This window comes from Anser cygnoides, chromosome 18 (assembly GCF_040182565.1).
Source record: "Anser cygnoides isolate HZ-2024a breed goose chromosome 18, Taihu_goose_T2T_genome, whole genome shotgun sequence".
Taxonomy (NCBI): Eukaryota; Metazoa; Chordata; class Aves; order Anseriformes; family Anatidae; genus Anser; species Anser cygnoides.
The window spans coordinates 12,304,360-12,323,364 of record NC_089890.1 but is presented as its reverse complement, the minus strand read 5'-3'; the positions used below and the strand labels follow the sequence as shown (position 1 = coordinate 12,323,364).

The window sequence follows — 19,005 nt, the reverse complement described above, 5'->3', positions numbered from 1 at the left end:
TGGGAAAGCTGATCCAAGTGAGGCAAATAAACCTGCACTAGCATTGCAGCTGTCCTCTGCCAGCTAGGACTGTATGTTTTAACACGTCCCCATATGCCTGGGCTGGCATGGGATAACTAGTTCTAAGTGTTAACAACACGGAGGGAAAGTGATCAGTCAAGTGGCTCTTCCACTTGCATATTTTAAAGCAGCACATATATAAGCTGTCTTTTCAAATAGGCACTTAGTTCGAAAGTTCTGTTAGTCCAACTGCAGTTCCAATCTGAATGCAAATAAAATTTCTGTATGTTCATTGTCTTTGCTCTGTGATTTTGGTTTAAGGCTTGTGGTAAGGAAAGCAGTCAGATACATCTTGTTCAGATCCCTCTCTCTACACTGAGCACAACGGGCTCATCAGAACTCGATGGTCAGACGCACTCCATTTCTGCAGGTTGATGATGTCACTGACAGACCTGCTTTTTTTTTTTTTTTTTGTAAAGGTCAATGGATTGAGGCCCATGCTTAGCGAACCAAAGCTTCTGTGTTTAATACCTGCTGTTAACAGTTTCCAGAAGTACTGTTCTGCACAGATGACTCAGAAAAAACAAAGCGCACAGGAAAAAACAACATAGAAAGCAAGTAACAACTGAAGCATTGCTTGGCAAAGAAGTTCTTACCAGGTCTTTCAGTGAAGACATCTGAAGAAGAAAAATGGTCTGCCTTCTTTTGCATTAACCCCCTAACGGGCACCATATGAAATGGTAGCAGCATTAGCAGCATTAAAATTCACCTGGCAGACAGGGGCTTTGGGGGTACCCCCACGTGAAGAAGGTTTATGCTTACGTTGTTGATGGCAGTGAATGCAGACGATCTGGCAGAGTGGCACTATTAATGCGTAGTCCCAGTAAACGCTAATAGGGAAGGAAAAAGTGCAGGAGAATTTATTTATTTATTTATTTTTACATTCAGGAGTGCTTGTGGTTCCAAGCACCCCAAAAAAAGACTTTGCTAAGTTAATAACTGCTTTTTAAATTTGTCCAATTAAGGTGCATTAATAGTCAAGTAAAAGGCAAAGGAATTAGTTCTCCACAGAAGCTACATCTGACGCCAGCCTTTTCATAAACTCCCTCCCTCTTTTCCCCCTCTCCTCGCTCTTCCCACCCCCACCTCCACCCCCCCAGGTTAGAACAATGTTTCAGCTAAGATTAAAATGCCTATGACAGACTTCATGGTGGTCTTGTAGCTGGGTTTCACAACAGGCAGATTCACTTATGTCTTCTTGCACACGGGATTTTTGAGCAGAAGCATGTAAATCCACTGGGGCTGAAGCTTACAGATTAAACACTGGAAACAGCTCTGAACCCATCTGAGAACAACCTCAACGATTTAGCATTATAAGCAAGGACCCAAGGCTTCAATAACACTCTATTAAAAGTACATATATGTATGAAGTTAAAAAATAAAAACAAAAATCCCAGGGTGGATTAAGCATTAGAGAGCACTGTTCTGGGATTGAAGGAGGCATTCTCTGAGGAAACCTACTAGCCTGGTTCAGGACTTTACCTGCTCTTCCACTGAAGCAGAATGCCACATTAAATGAGTAACTGATCTAACGAAAGAGAATGACATTACAGGTCTCTCTTTTGAGGTTGAAATTAGCCATGCTTGTCAAGTGATTCATGACCCTCTGAAGGGAGGTACTAGAATTGTAATGACGGAAGGTAGTGTTGAGTCCCTTCTCCAGAACATGTGGAAAAGTGGGCTTTTGTTTTCCATTTGAAAAGGCCCTGTATCCAACTCATACTTTGCAACATCCTGTTTGTGATGTATATTACTGTATCACTAATCCAGAGGGGCCTTTTTAGAATAAACACTCTGGAATCAATCTTTTTTTTTTTTTTTTTTTTAAACAACCACCCTAAGTGAGTTTTGAAAAGTTCATTAGACGATTAGTGTGTTACTTAATTTTGAGTTTTACCATGCTATCATCCAGAGGTCCCCTGCAGGGTCCCAATTCATTCCAGTAGTTATGTATTTGAACTCCCTTGTGGGCCTGCATCTGGGCCTTGTCTACACATTTGTTCCTTTCCTGTTTTGTTGTTCTAAGACAAAGTGCACTACAGGACATTTGGAAAGTCACTTAATCTGTGGCAAAACAGAAACAGAACTCAAGCTGCCTGACACCTCAACCTCTGAGTTATTCAGAAGCTCTTAGATTAAATCAGTTCTGTTACACTTACGCCATATTACCAAGTATATGAGAAATAAGCACCATGAATGCTTCCAATCTTCTCCTGAATGCAATGACTACCTTTTCTCCAGCTCCGAATCTCCGAGGGTTCCATTCATCAGCTGATTTGGAGTCCATTTTAGTGTCAAACTATCTGCTGACTGATGAAGGGAGAGATACCCAGGAATTGCCTCCAAGTCATCTTTCTGTTCACAGAAACAACAAACAGAAAATGAAGGTGATTCAAGTGCATGCATGCTTTTTTCTTCTCCTTTATCCACCCCTTCACAATTCTGAGATCTTAATTCCAGCCCCCTCAATGTTGCACACCCCGTCAGCCCAGTAGGACTGGCCACAGTCAGAACATGCAAGGCTATTTTTATCTGGCCTAATCACACTTCAACTTCCAGGTCCTGCACAACTCCATCATCCATCCACTTAAGTCTTCAGTTCAAGAAACCTATTTTTACATTAATACAGCTTACAAGATTTAGCATGACATAGTGATGGAGCACTGAAGTACCCTCCTCAGAGACATGAAGATCCTGAAAGTAAGAACTATCAACCTTCTTCTCAATGTTACATTAAGATATTTAAAACTTTTTGGCAACGAGGACGAAGCCTGTTTCACAAATTCAGTAACAAGAGTAATACCCAATCACATGTAAAAATACAAGAGAAAAATGGGAAATTTGGCCCACCCTATGCATCACTGCATTATATATACTTTGTTTCTCTGATGGCCAGATAACACAGGTTTCTGTAAGTATCAGTGTACTTACTGGCTGGACTAAGACATTGTTTTTCCCATACAGGAGGTGTGTTCGGGAATTCTGGTGCAAAGACTCTACATACTCTCTTGCTGAAGCAGCAAAGCGATCTTCTGATGTGCTCCCACTTGAATGCCGTTTCCGGATCTAGCATGCACACACACACACACAAAAACAGTCAAGGCAAATCAAGCAGCATGGGAATGACTGTAATGACAGTCCAGTAAAACAGGAGCACAGTTCCATTCAGACCAATCTCTGTAGAATGCAACTTCTTCTGGAGCCAAGAGACCTTGCAGAGAAACGATCTGGGCTTTTCCTCACCCCAGGCCAAGGCAGCTCGTAATTTCTTGTGAACTACCTGAAGAAATCACACATCAAAAGCCACAGAATTTGGCCCTGGATCTCAAACTTTTTTTAAACAGACAGAATATTTGGGTCCAAATGGACTTTTAACCTGTGATAAAGGCTCCATTACAGAAGAGAAAAAAAGGGTTCTTCTTATTCTTCTGGGGTTGTATTTATTGTCAACATAAAGAATCATAGAATGGCTTGCTTTGGAAGGGACCTTGAAGATCATCTAGTTCCAACACCCTTGCCATGGGCAGGGACGCCACCCACTAGATCAGGTTGCTCAGGGCCTCGTCCAACCTGGTCTTGAACACCTCCAGGGATGGGGCATCCACAGCTTCTCTGGGCAATCTGTTCCAATGTCTCACCACACTCTGAGTGAAGAATTTCCTCCTGACATCTAATATAAATCTCCCCTCTTTTAGTTTAAGACCATTCCCCCTTGTCCTGTCATTATCTGCCTGAGCAAAATACTGCTCTCCATCTTTTTTTATAAGCCCCCCTTAAGTATTGAAAAGCTGCAATGAGGTCTCCCCAGAGCCTTCTCTTCTCCAGGCTGAACATTCCCAGCTCTCTCTGCCTTTCTTTATAGGAGAAGTGCTCCAGCCCTCTGATCATCTTTGTGGCCCTCCTCTGGACTTGCTCTAACTGGTCCATGTCCTTTTTTTGCTGGGGGCCTCAGACCTGGAGGCAGTACTCCAGGTGGGGCCTCACAAGGGCAGAGTAGAGAGGGACAATCACCTCCCTCCCCTGCTGGCCACTCCTCTTCTGATGCCCTGTAACTCTGAAATAGCTGCATAGTAAATACCTACTCCCAGCGCTGGGCGCTTTGAAGGTGAGTCTTGGCGACCATGAACTCCGTGAATTCGGTGTCGTTGAACAAGTTCATCTGCTGAAGGGTCTGTCCAGTAGTGATCAGCTGTTTTTAGCTTGGTGTACTCCAGTGCACATGGTCCAACTAAGAAAACAGCCCAGGAAAGAAAACTGAGTCTGTCTGCAAACATACGTAGTCTTACCCTGCTGGTCAAGTACCAAAAGTATGATTTTCCTCTCAAGCCAGGTGAATATTAATGATCACTTAGTGATCCTACAGGATCAGCACATAATATAGACAGTACATATAATATCATATCCTCTTATCTAGGGCTGCGTAAAAAATATTTCTGTAGGACACAATACCCTGCCAAAGCAGCATTAACAATTCCAATCTGCTAGCAAGCATGCTGTAAAAATACAATTTTCTTTCTATTCTCTGATCTAACCGATAATTAATAGGACTGGTCTCCACTGGTCTTGGAGGCAACAAAACATCATCTCCTTTATTACTCTACTACAGCTAGCCAAACTATGTGCGAGAGATAAAAATCACCTTTTGTAACAGTTATAAAATAAAATGGCTTAAGAAACAGTTTGTTTTCTTTAGCATAATAAGAAATAACTTTGCAAGAACTTACCTAGGAGAGAAGCCAGTATTGGGCCACAAACAGGATCTGCCAGTAAAGCTTCTTTTTCATAATATTTACTAGGAATAAAAGATTAGAGCCCAGTTAAAAACACTGGCTGTTATTTTTAAAAGCTCTTATGTCTCCCAGTAGTATTAGTCCATTGACTTTAAAAATATTACATTATTGCTTAACAAAAAGTAAGCCAAAGAAAGCAAAACAGATAATGGCAGTCATATACCAGGTCAGACTTAAAACAAAATAAAAACTCAGGCCAAATGCTCATTTCAAGTGTGAATTCAGACAATTAAATTACCTACATAAAAGGGAAGATTTAAGAGTTTAGAGTTCTAAGAGCTTTACCAAGGCTGAAAATTGAATCTAGGCTGTATATCTGTAGTGCTTTCCAAGCTTGGTTTTAGTTTCAGTTCTAATGCAAAAGGAATTCCAGCAACAGAATTTAGCTGTGATTATCAAATACACTCTCTCACACAATGGGCAATAAGAAAATTGACTACCAAAACCACCAGAAATGGGACCAAAGGGATCCAAAACCCATACATTTCCTGAGCTAGACAGGTAGAGGAAAAGCAGTTGCTAGGAATATCTAGAAATCACCGATGCATGCATCTCCTCTGAAAGCTCTACTAGGGATTGACTGGCTCACAGACTAATCTCCAAAGAAGAAATGTTGTGCTGGGTTTGCAGGTAGATAGAAGGCTTTTACTACATGGTGCGTCATAAATGGAGGCACTAAGCGACACGGTTTAGTGACGGCACTCTGTAGGTCAAGTTAATGGCTGGACTTGGTGATCTTGAAGGTCTTTTCCAATCTAGATGATACTATGATTCTACCTATTCTTAAAGTGTATTAAAATATATTGCAAGAAAGCTATGAAGAAATTAACTTGGCCTATTTTAGACACTTCCTTTAGTAGTAGATCATTTCCCAAACTCTATCAGTAACATTGACTAGATCTCAGTGGAGCATAAAGGGAGCCTAGAACAACCAGTTCAATAAACCTACCCTCCAGACTTCTATATTTAATAAGATGACCACCATCCCTACTTTTGATCCATATTCTGCCACTCATCAGCTGTATAATCTCAGGCAAGTCACTTCCTCTCAGTATGCTCCTTCTGCCTCATCTATTTTTGACACTGAGCTCAAGAGGCAGGAGCTTGCCTTTTGCTAAATGTGTTTACCCAGTATATTTGATTTGAGGCTTTAGACACTAATGCAATACGGAGACAAATAAGAACTCTCTGTAAGCAATTTTGCCAGTTTTCCACAGAGACCGAGAGATCTACACATTCTTAAAACATCTTGTTCATCTGTAAGGAATGTTCTTGAAACACTGTCAGGAACAATGAACTACTACAAATAGTAGCTCTTGCAGTGACCCAAAAGTCTTCCCATCACAGCAGGCAAAGCTGACTTAAAAAAAAAGTCAAAACATCTAAACACCCAAATATCTCAAAATGTCATTATCTGCCATTTCTTCCACTAGATGGGGCTCAAACTCTAAATCATCTCTTCCTCAAGAACAGAGAAGCTGAAGAACTTAAAACGTAGTATTTGAGCAGTTATATCACAAAAATGCATGAGAACAAGCCTTATTCACTGTGAGTGAGGTTCTCAAAATCAGACACCTACAATTAAGGACATGGCCCTAAACCCATCTGCATGAATGGAGAAGCCAGTAAGGGAACACCTACAATACATGGCAATGAAACAATTGTGACCTAATTCTCTTGTCACATATCAAGTGAATTATGTGGAAGAAAAAGTAAAAAAATTCTTGTATCCATTTATCAGCAAATATCCTGACTCACTGGATACAAAATACTTTCATTAACTATGTCTGTGAGACACAGCCAACCCTCTCAGTTTCTTTTACACACAGCTCTTGAAATTGTTCTCAGAGGAACGGTTTTCTTTGAACAGCAGAAAGACCTTTCTTCCATTCTCTTTCTTTTTAATGGCCAAACAGATCATGAAAATAAAGCTGATGACAAAGAAAACAATAATGCAAACAAAAAATACTGTGAGAGTAAGTTCCTCTGCCCTAGCTCTCTCCCTTGTTCAGACCCTTAGGTGCTGGACAGCCAAGAATGTGTCCCGCTAGTGCAGAAAGACTTACAAGAGCAGCACTGTGAACAAACTGCAATGGTAATTGCGAACTGGGTAGATATACTTTTCTGGGACCAGATATAACTTTAGGGTTCCTACCTTTCTCTTCTCATGGGAAATTGTCCCCAGGGTGCTCCATAATTCTTCTTAATCACTTATGGGAGAATGGGAAGGCACAGAGGGGAGTTCAGAACCACCTCTTGGGAAACCAAAGCTAATGCTGGACAGTAGGAAATGACAGAATAGAGGACTTCTCTTTTCCTCTTAAAGAGTCCCTGTGGATTACATCCATAAAGCATTGATACTCTTCTCTAGTTTTGCAAGGGAAGTTTCACTTTACACAAAGCCCAAATTTTTGAAGAAGGAAATATGATTCAAAGAACCTTTTTGCAAAATTCTAAGGTTTTACATCATTAACTCCCCCTGTTCTAATCTCATTTCCCTTCTTCCTGACATGCTAAAATTCCAAAGGGTTACTTTCAAACAAATGTAAGTGAATTAAGCATTCCTGACCTACTAGAATACATTTATATTCCACTAAGTCACTGAGGTCTAGGTCCCATTAGAATTTGGGCACCTAAATAACTACTGAAGCCTAAAGTGCCTTAGTGAGTGGAAAGGATCAGGGCTTCACATACTTCTGAATGCATTACTCTTTCTGCTAGCATTGTTAATATTTTGCCAACTTTAAAAAAAAAAAAAAAAAAAAACCTTTACTAAATTGATAGTTAGTTTTTTATCTGATTTCTGGAGAGCTGTATGGCTGTTAGCATTTTTGTATGTCTGTAACATTGTCAAGGATTCAAAACAAGTGTTTTTTTTTCTAAATGACTGAATGACTTTGTAACTGGTTTTCTCCCTACCAGATCTATTCAGTATCAAAGAAGTTTGCAAAAGACTTCTGATGAAATCAAAAGACACCTAAACACATCACTCTAACAAACCTCTGTGCTTCTGATTCTTTCCTTACCTGCAGTTATCAACAATATACTGCACAATCTTGTCAAGCACTTTCTCAATCAATGCTGTCCGAACCCATATGTGTTTGATGGCCTGAGGTGTCAGTACAGGTGTTTTACTAGTGGTTGATCCCTGCCTCTTGAGGGGTTCCTGTCCATTTGGCTGATTTTTCCTGCAAAAGGAGATAAAGTAAAAGTTGTCAGAATTCAGACTCTCTTCCCCTCACTGGAAACCTTCCAGTGAAAAGAATGCTGTTAGAACACACACCATGTATCTGACAAATGCATACCTGTATATATTATGTTAGCACTCACCACTACTGGGATGTGGAGTCTTAGTCAGTCCCTCATCAGGGATTTTCTGAAAGTCATGGCTCTGACTACTGATTCAGAATGCTTCTGTTCTGGGCTATCAATCTGAGAAGTCTGTAAGGACTATCTAATTGAAGAAGAGATGCTAAACAACTTCTAAAAAAAGCCCCCAAACAGGTCAGTATTAGGTATGTCAGTCGTCCCTAACAAAAATATCTTTTTGCTATTGAAGCTTTAGAAAAAGCCCAACATTTGAGCTCTTCCAAAACTTCCACATACAATAGGCTAAAAAGAGCAGGCAGCAAATCTCTTGCAGACCATAGGCCCCAAAAGAATGAAAACACAACAAAATGCGAACTATAACGTAAAGTAAGTTGCACTTGAACAGAAATTTGCTTCTTATCAAATAAAGCTTCTTATCAAATAAAGCTTATACTTATTTGGGAAAGCTATATGGAGGATGGTAAAAAAGATTCTTGTCTCCCAGCTTTCTTTTGTACCTTCAGGCTCAAGCTAGCCATGAGCCCACGAGGACACAAAGCTGCTTCAGCATGAGATATTCCCACTGAGACCACGAGCACAGAGTAGGATTTGAGATTAACACAGGCAGAGCTGTTCCAGGGAGCTCCACACACAATTGTCAGGCAGTCCTTGGGCACAGGCCCATCTTTTTATTCTCTGTAAAGCACCATGTATAGCTAGCTACAGCACAGTCTGTGCTAGTGTCTTGGCAGTGAGATCTTCTCTCTTACCACCTACAGAATGACAACAAGACAACTAAGAGATAAGCAACATCAAACTGAGAAACCAGGACTAAAGCAAATGAGCATCCAAAGCCAGCTGGGAGCTTGCTTGCAGCCAAGCCCCCTGCTTGCTCCGACAGCATAAGGCAGCACTGCAACAGGCCCACTGCAGAAACGGGGAGTTCAATGCTGTCTTTTAGTGACAGGATGGCAAGCTGGTTATACAAAGCAGAATCACTTCCCAAGTTCGGCTGTAAACAAGAACGTGGGCACTGCTCAGCAAGGTGGGCTCTGAACCACGCAGGAGGTTGTCACCCCTTCCTGCGGAGTTACCTGCTACCCAGCAAACCTGTCTGAGGCCAGCCCAGGGGGCAGCTGTGCCTCAGGCATGCTGTGAGGAAGTGTTCTGTCGCAGGAACAGGATGGTACTGCTTTCTGTAGATCCTATATACTGTGCCTCCTGCCATGCCACTGCACAGCTTCACATGGTGGAAATGCAATTTCCAAGGAGCAACAATAGCTGGGCTCTGTTTTGGGTGAAGCCCGTAGTTCTTTGCATTTACACAGCCCCTAGTCCTCCATTAGGCCATGACAAAACCTCTGCAAGGCAACACACACGTGCAGTGATGATCCCAAGCAAAGAAATAGACAACATCACTGATATCCTTCTTCCCAATATTTAAAAAACTAACTTGAATAAAATACCAGTCTAAATCAGTAGTCATGTAAATAAAAATATATTAAAAAACACGTATGTACTTGCTAAAAACTACATAAGGTCTGATAATTAGAAGAAGCTTAATAAAGATAGGTGCCAGAAAATTACACAGATATTTCTAAGTGCTAATTTAAACAACTGTCAATTATTGAAGACTTCAGTGCAACACAAACAAGCAGTTGCTCTCTTGACAAATCCATTTTTACAGCAAGTTGATCAAAAGGCTAAAAAGTTCCTACAATCCACAAAGATGTCTTAAGGCTTAGCAGTGCCACTGTACAACAGTCTGTACAAATGTTCCTGTCTGAAAAATGAAATCTGAAAAAATGTTCCTGTCCTCTGTAGAATACAAAACACTCTTCTCACAGGCTCATGCGCTGTGATTTTGGAGCACCTCTCCTGCAAAGAAAGGCTGAGAGAGCTGGGGATGTTAAGCCTGGAGAAGAGTAGGCTCTGGGGTGACCTCACCGCAATCTCAAGTCCTCGACTCCAATACAAATTCAGTTGTGCTCAAGCCCAGTGTGTGCCTAAATGCGCTCCTCCGATCACTCTCATTGCTGTCCACGTCTTCTTGAGTTCATCCTTTCACCAACTGTTCTTTGTATCCATTAACTCAACTATTTCTGCTGTGATACCCACAAATCAAATCTTCTGTTACTGGTTTGGCAAGAAGCATGCCAAAGCAGCTTTTCCAGTAAGTCTGTTCTATCAGTTAAAACAGCTTTTCCAGTGAGTCTGTTCTATCAGTTCCTCTTGCCACCCACATCCCTTCCCACTAACAGTCCAAACTGGTCCATCAAACCCTGGCTGTGAGCGCTCTGTCAAATCACCAGTTATTATTAACTTTTGTTGTTTTGTGTGGGCTGGACACCCTGATCCTCTACACTACAAGAAACCACACAAAACACCAAAGACCCAGTTCCCAAGCTCTGTCTCTTTGCTAACTATCAGCTTGATGACACAAAAACATTTGTCTTACAGTTACAGACACTGAAAAGTCAAAGCTACAACAAATTTGGCTAATAAAGAACTCTCTGCATGAACCAACAAGTCCGTAACCTCTCCAGGCTGCATACACATTGCGGGAATTTTGCTGGTAAACAGACATCAGCCTCACCTGCTTTCCACCTGCTGCTGCAGTTCCTGCACTTTCTTGCATATGTCTCCTGCTACTGCGTACGTCTTGCCAACTTTGGTGAACAGCGCAGCAACCTTGTCGGTCCGCAGGAAGCCAGCAGCCCTGCGCTTCAGCATGTGCAGGAGACATGCTTCCACAACACCTGCAAGAAAGGGAAGGAGATAAATGTATGGGTACTCCTGTCCTTCAGGCTTCTGTTTGGTGATTGCCGTCTGCTAACACCCACTGGTCAGGTGTGGAGACAAAAGAACAGGGAGGTGCAGAGAGAGAAAGATAGACTAGATCTCAAAATCAGATGATGCAAGTATATACCTCATCTGCAACAATAAGCACCTTGTAAGTTACAGACAGTGGAAGAATTCCTGATTCTACTGAAAATAAACCCTGAAAACTAACCCAAGTCCCAGGCAAAACTAAATGGCATGTGGAAACACCACCTGCATGTAGCTAGCCTAGAAGCTCCAGCAGCTGAAGGACTACAGCATGTGTCTGTATTGAGCAGCATTAGTAGAGATGTCCCCTTGATTTTCAGCACTGCTACCCTACTGCTTCACTTTGCAAGACTGAGCAACTCCCTGCTGAATGAATAAATAAATAAGAAGCATTTATGAGGTATTAATAACTTCACATTTTGTGTCTTATAACTCTGGAAAAAAAAAAAAAGAAATCTCTAATTGGCTTCCTGCTAACACATCCCTACTACACAAATTAACCTAATGTGTGTTCTGAAAACACTACCATTTGCTCTTACAGTGCTGAAAACAGCACTAGAAAAGCACTTGGGAAATGCATCGTGGGATAACAATGACACTATTTTGCTTTCAACTTTGAAGGCAGATATGTCTTTAAGCTAAGCAGCAATGGATAAATCTGACAGAAGGTAAGCTTTCCATGGGAATCCCTAATTTGCCTGTGGAAGAGCCAGTAGAATTAAATACTGATGGTTTGTGGATTTTAGACTGTTCATCTTAATATATTTTTTTTTCAAGATACAACTAACTTGATTTAGCAAAGCCAAGTCTTCTAATTGTACACCCTGAATTGTTGCAGCCGGCCCCGAGCTACTCTGCAATAACTGTCCCAGCATTTCTTACTGCCATTAGCAAGAGGCTCCTGGCTGAGGCTGAACCCCAAGAAGTCCTAGCCCAGGAGAAGCAACAACCAAAAACCCACTGTGAATTGGTGTGGCAACAAAGCAGCAGCGCAAATGGTCTCAGCTTCTGCAGAGCCCTGCTCTGCATCTTGTAGGAAACGCGCTTGGACTGCGTTTCACAAGGCTACTGAGCAGCAAGCCTGACCCTGCTTCCACGCGGCTGTACTGCCCAACCCAAACTACAGCCTCAGAAGACAGCCACCCCTTTGCTTTTTCACCCCTGCCATGTGCAAAAGCTAAAGAGCAGCACTATTCCGCGAAAGAAAGGCCAGGAGACACAGGCACATCCCTGCCCGACCCCTCTCAGCATCAGCTTATGCCAGGAAACATCTGCTGCAATCAAAGGACATCCGCAGGTGGCAGAGGCAGTGCCTGCCTGCCTGCAGCCTTACAAGCGGGAGCCCAGCGCTGACGCCATCCCTGCAAGCAAGGCTGTTCCTGCTCGGATGAAGAGGGAGCATCTGTGCATCTCCTACAGAAGCAGCGGCGGGGGCGAGCGAGTTTGGCTGCCCACAGGTTGTGCGAGGCCAAGCAGAGCGGCACGGGAAGAACAAAGAGCGATGACAGCACGGGGATGTTCTTCACAGCACAGCCCTAGATCCCGTCTAGCAACCATCACAACGACTCTTAACTCAGCTACTGTTTTGCTCTGTCTTTCAATTAGAAATAAAGAAAACGTAAAGAAAAGCAGCTTTCCGGATGCCTGAAGCAATGCACTAATAATTGGTACCAAATCTTAAATGAAGCAACCTGCCTTTAAAAATAACTGCAAAGCAGCGCATTGCTGTTGCTTAGGAAACAGGCTCTCTTCCCACCTTCACTGTATTTTTTTTTCTTTCTTTAAAACAATAAAATATTGATGAAGCAAATTTAGTGAAAAGCATAGCAGGCACAGCTTTAATTATTAACAAACGCTGCAGCTGCCATGGAGGGCATTTCCACAGCGACTGCCCCTAAAGCTCCAATATTTAATTATTCCATCGTGACATTTCTCATCACAAGGACTTGGTGTAACATCAGTACCTGATGGTCTGTAACACACGCGTAGTGGCTATTTGCAAGGGGAGAGACACTGGAATTCACTCCTGGATTGCCTCAAAATATATGTTCCACGGGATGAGAGATTAATGCAGCACGTCCAGCTTTACGTGTAAGGTACCCTGAGATCCGGGTTTAGGTTTTAGTCCCAGCTGTAACTTGTGTGACCTTCAAGTCACTTCATTCGCCTCTACTTCACCACTAGACTGAGGCTAACACTACTATCTCTCTTCAACTTCTCTCTCAGAGCTCCTCTATGCAGAGAAAATATTGCAGGACAGCTAACTGAATTTGATTTCACACCAGACTTAATGTGCATTGGGTTCCAAACACAGTGGCTTTTATCCAGCTAAGGACAGAGATGTTAGGAGGAGAGAGGAAGAGGCAGGAGATGTCAGATGCGTTCCCATTCCAACACTGGGGAACAGGTGACGGATGTCACCTCTTCAGCGCAGGGCAGCAGAAAGGCGCCCTCTGACACAGCAAGCTGCACAAGAGCTTCACAGCACACCGGGGGGCAGCTGCCTGGAAGATCCGAGGACTTTTGTCTTCTGCGTGCCCAGCGGCAGATGCTCTCATCTCACTGCGCTGCACCTTGTCAGCATCGCCCACAACAGCAGCATGCGTGCACATGCTCCACTTACCTTGTCTCTTTTTTTTCCCCCTTTTTTAAAACCAACCACAAAAACTAAATTTATATTTTCTAAACATTGGATTGAATCAGTAAAAGCACACTTTTTACAGGGAAATATATCAGCAATTACAAACTCTTCTTCCTGAAAACCTCCGTGCCTCTCCTTCTCTGTGCAGAAAGGCCTCCACAAGTCCGCTGCTCTGCAGTTAGGCTGCTTGTGCCTCTTGCTTTCTGTTAATCTGCAAGAGAATTAGCTTTTTTCTTGACCACCTCTTGGATTTACATCAGTTCTCCACAGCACGCTCTTGACATTCATCTTGTAGGCTTGTGGGAATAGGTGAAAACAAACAGAACATAACATACCCCCTTCCTATTGTTATGCTGGACAGTGTCAGAAATCACAAATTTTAACTGAAGACACAAAAGGGCATGGTGTGCACAAACACTCCCCTTCCTCATTTCCACAGTCCCTCAGCATACATTTTCAACCAGCTGAAATTCATGCAGATTATGTATTACAAAGACACACACAAACCCAACCGCCAAGCAATGGAGACAACGTCAAAAATGCACGAAGGAGCTGGGCCACAGAAATCGTGACAGAATTATTTTGGGAGAAGAAAGCTGGAGGCTTAGGCAAATCAGGTTTCTGCAAGCTTCTGCAAGTTTCCTACTTTTCCTTATTTACTAAGAAACCAGAAAAAGGTAATTGTCCTGCAGTTGCAAAGTGCAGAACACAGAGATCACTGCCTGCAAATATAACACAAAGAACATTTTAGGGGGTATAGTTAAAAGAACCTTTCCTTATTTAAAGAAAATGAGCAATTTTTCCCCTTTTGGAATCTACCAGTCTTGAAAAACATAAAAAGAGATAAAGATGTAGCTGTTTCTGGGGGACCTGGTAAAATCCCAAAAACATCAACAGGTAGTTTTGCATACAAACAGGTAGCTTCTACACACAAACATATGCCTTTATTTATTCGTCTGCAGGCACACAGGTAAATAACTATTGTAGGCTTTCTAAGCACAGCATAATGCAATCTCGAGCCTGCCTACTGTCGTTGTAGCTACAACAATATATACAAGCAAAAACTGACTACAGAAAAACACAGCTACCCATTATGTGCCCACTGGAGGAGCAGCACTGTGCTTGGAAGAAAATCAACACAGCTCAGGTAATTCTTTTCTATCATTCAGCTGACAGCAGCCATCTAAAAATTCATTAACTTCAGCCAATTTTGAGGAACATCCCCCGCAGTATCCACTGCTGAATTTAATTAAGTGCAGATATGTTATTGATTTACAACAAAAATAATCTCTGTCCCCAACAGCTTTAATGAATGTCACATTTTTATGACTTCAGCAAGGATACTTCTTGCAGGGTCAGACTGACAACTTCGCTTTTCTCCTTTTTTGCCTCTATCAAAATCCCGACAAGAGTTAATGGACCGTGTAATAACAGAGCTCTAGGGATGGGCTTGGAAGGGTGGTAAGCAGAGAAAAGGCCTGTGGAAGGATTATTTACAGGATTTATTTAGCAGATGAGATTTTCCTTAGACAGGAAGAAACACCACAGCTAAATGCCTTGTTTTCATGGAAACTGTGTACAGGGAATAGAATTCATGAGGCTCAAGAAAATAGGAACAAGAGAAAAGAGGAGGATGACAAAGAAGCAATAAGATGCTCACGATCTCCAGCTGCTCTTGCTGTACCTAACTCATCACAGATCTGCCCAGCTTGAAACCAATCTTATCCCCAAGTTACAGCATGCCGTGTCATCGAGAAATGCGTGCAGAGCAGGTGAGACACCCAGAGGTACCACGTTCTGACCAAGAAGCAAGTGACTGCAGAGGAGATACCCAAATATGCTCCTTTGTCCCACGGGTACTGCTTTGTGCATTTTAAAGAAGAGGAGAAAACAGAGTATCGTGTGTGCTTAAGTCTCAATCCCCTTTTAACATCCTGTTAAAAAGAAACAAATTGCTTCATAGAACAGAAGAAAAGCAAGATTGTAGCAAGCAAAGTTCGATTAAACATTTTCTTTATAATTACAACCTCAAGATAATGCCTCAGTAGTTATGTACAACCCCTGCTTTGTTACCGGGCATTCCTTAATATGGACACGCATCAGAGTTATCTGTGCTGATGTGTTGCTTCAATTCCTGATGTATTCCTCCAACACTCTCTTTTAGCATATATCCATTTTTCATTTCACCACAAGGTTTTGGCAACTGAAGCTCGCAGCTTCTCTGCAAGTCTGGTACATTTTAACATGCTCTTATTTACAGCGGCCCCATCACGGTTATACTGGAACAACACCAGCACTGCTGAGAGAGAGATTTAGCGAGGCAGTTAGAGGCGCTCTTTCTGCTGTAGCTCTTACTCTGGCTGCTCAGCTGAGAAGTCACGATGCCTGATGTTAGACCAATCGGGAGGGCATAAACATGTTTCCATATTTAATTCCATTTTCATTTCAAGCTGCAAAAGGTAGACTTTTAAAAACACTTTTTATTACTTTTATTAGCATTTACTAAAGCATTAATGTAGCAAATCACTCATTTAAGAGGTGCTTTTCACCTCTTTTCACCTTTTCACTCTCCAAAGCCCACCTCAAACTTGAAGCAGGCCTTGCTACGCCCTGCCAAGTTCACTGGACATTACACTTTACAAACATCCAAGTCAGATGCAACAACCAGCTCCTGAGCTACTAATGGCATGAAATACACAATCCTCATAGATAATCGAAATATTAGCCTGAAAAGTTCCCCTAGCAACAGTCAGGCCACAATCAGCACTTCAGACACATGCACACCCATCCTTCAGGGCGATGTCAATTCTCACTCTCAGGCCTACCCGCTTTACCAGTTACTTGCAGCAAGGGGGTACATACGCAGCTTGGAGCTCGGTTACCACCTCCCTTGACTGCTGGTGCCATTTCTTCAATACTGACGATTATTTCATTTCCCTCTGGAAGCACAGTGAAAGCAGCAGCTAGTGGGAACTAAGCGTGCACGGCTGTGAGGTTTAATGGTTATGTTGACCTGGACTAAAACTACTTTTGTTTTGCTCTACCACACAGACACCTCCTTTGCAATAAACCCCAGGGGAAGTATCTGAACAGACAATCCTCAGTTCTAAAGATAACTCTGGCTAGGACACATCAGGGCTGGAATTTGGTGACCATTCCTCTTTAAAATCTTGAGCACTAAGCCTCAAGAACCTCAATACTCTTCAGAAAATGGAAGTGTTTCCATTAAACACTATTAAAGGCAAATCAAAATAACTGAGGTTTCTCTAAATAATTGAATATGATCCAATTTGATGGCCCATGACTAACGTAAAATGTTTAGCAGAGTGCTGTAAAAAGCATAAGAAATTATATTTCACTTCTCAAGCTAAAAGCACGTGCAGTTTAAAAAATGATTTCACATCAGAGCTAATATTCACTCTTTTCTCCCCTTCTGTAACACTCTGCTCATTACTTATAAGTGGTCACCTTTGGGGCACAATCAAAAAGCTTTCAAATTTGTGTGAAACAGTATTTTGCCTCCCGTCAATTATGATAATCTCTGGCACTCTCTTTGGGCTAATGTGTTTATGAAGTGAGGTAGAACCACTGTAAACTATTTCATAGGCATTATTCATCACTGAAAATGTTCCATTTGTTTTCCAAATAGGAACAGAAATACAGGAAAGCTCATACTTTGTTTACAAGAGACCTGCATTTCCATAGCTGATTAACTGCACTTTTTAAAATACCAACGCCAAGGATAGAAAGCTAAAAGAATTAAAATAATAAAATGTCCATTTGGACAACGGTTATTTACATCTATTTCTATGTAAGTTACATCTCTGCAAGCTAAGAAAAAAAAGAAAGAGGGTAACAGATTTCTTAATTTTTTGTCAGACCCCAGGAATATGGTGCTATTTAGAAGCCTTGAGGCGATTTCCTATAAACCCCAAAGCATAAAGCATCTGTTCCTAACGGAACTGATTTTCAGAGGAACTGCAAACCTGCAACTCCAACTGAACTGGATGGGAACAGCTTGTTGTGCAGACAGACACACAGGACAGTTCAAAAACGAGGTCCAGGCAAGCTCCAAATCAATTTCCTGTTCTTTCATGGAACATCTGTTAATAATTTGTTGCCATGCTTTAAAGAGGAGGCAGAGAAAGGGTTTCTATCAGGAATTTATTTCTCACCTTAAAAATGAACAAAGAGGGGTTTCCCACATTGCTACCTTCCATGATTTTACTGCAAGTTTGTGGATATTTGATATTCTTCTGAAAGCTTTATTATCTTGAAGAATATCACTGGATAGGAATTTCTGCATAAGAACTTATTTAAGAATACATTTCTATTCCTCAGTTGATTCTATTTTCCCGTCATAACCTTTAATCCAGTCCTGTAACTTAGGACCATGAAGGAAAGTATTTCTGACTCATGATTTTTCATTACTCGGGGCTGGCAATCATGACGCTTGGTGACTCTGATAATTGCTCGGATTTCAGGTCCTGAACGAGAAAAAACAGAACACAAGCTCCAGCATCATAGAGTCATTGGTTCCTAATTAGATCTTCTCTTTCAAACACAATTAACTTTGTGCAAAATGGGATAACAAGTCATCATAAAACTAATGAGGAAAACAGTCCCACAACTAACTGCATTTTTGTTGTTAACCCTTACGCATGTTACCCGCTTGCACTCCTAACTAGCACCGCCAGGCACCCCCGCAGCTCAGGCACGCTGCTAACCCCGAGCTACCCCAGGCTCCCGGCCTGGAGCAGTCACCAGCCATAGTCATGTTCAAAGGCTTCCTGGCCTGCCTTTGCCAGCTTTGACAGAGACATTCTGCGGGATTTCAATTAAAACTATTTGATTGCATTCCTACAAACATTCGCAGACCCTGAAACTTAAGCACTTAACCAATCTCAGCCTAAGCATCTGGTGGTGTGCTCCAGAAAATGCAGCCACACAGCTGCTGCCCTGCTGTCTGCCAGCTCCAAAAGGAAGGGGATACTAATCTCCCTTACTAAACTGAGGTGACACCCAATTAAAGCTGGGAAATAACTGTTAAAAGGTTTGAGAAAAAGTCTCTCTGAAATAAAAGTGAGAGGACTTCACGTCTCACAGCCACCAGCCCCACACACAGGCACCAAGTCATGGCGCACACGATGCCCTGACTGGGAACACTGGGGTTGTGCCTAACACGCACACCGGTTAAAGAAGGTGCGTTTGTGTTGCTCTACCTGAAGGGGAGTACTGACACCAGCCAGCAAGTACTTCACAGAAGAAGCCATTTTCATTCCCTTCAGAGCGGGGCTCCAGACTGATGTAACACAACCTGTCCAGAGTCAAAAACAGATATTCTAGTCTTGCTGCACTGAAGCATACACATGGAAC

The 19,005-nt window shown here is 42.1% G+C and overlaps 1 protein-coding gene across 9 annotated transcripts in view; it reads right to left on the bottom strand.

Annotated features, from left to right (window-relative positions):
* Positions 1–19,005, bottom strand: part of SGSM2 (small G protein signaling modulator 2) — a 51,240-nt gene that overhangs the window by 19,228 nt on the left and 13,007 nt on the right. For all 9 annotated transcript variants that reach the window (XM_048074048.2, XM_048074049.2, XM_048074053.2 and 6 more), the window contains exons 3-9: positions 10,756–10,918; positions 7,877–8,038; positions 4,785–4,852; positions 4,143–4,288; positions 2,992–3,126; positions 2,291–2,415; positions 823–890 (exon numbers count right to left, since the gene is read on the bottom strand). In XM_048074048.2, coding sequence (XP_047930005.1) covers positions 823–890; positions 2,291–2,415; positions 2,992–3,126; positions 4,143–4,288; positions 4,785–4,852; positions 7,877–8,038; positions 10,756–10,918 — 867 coding nt within the window. The remainder of the gene's footprint in view (positions 1–822; positions 891–2,290; positions 2,416–2,991; positions 3,127–4,142; positions 4,289–4,784; positions 4,853–7,876; positions 8,039–10,755; positions 10,919–19,005) is intronic.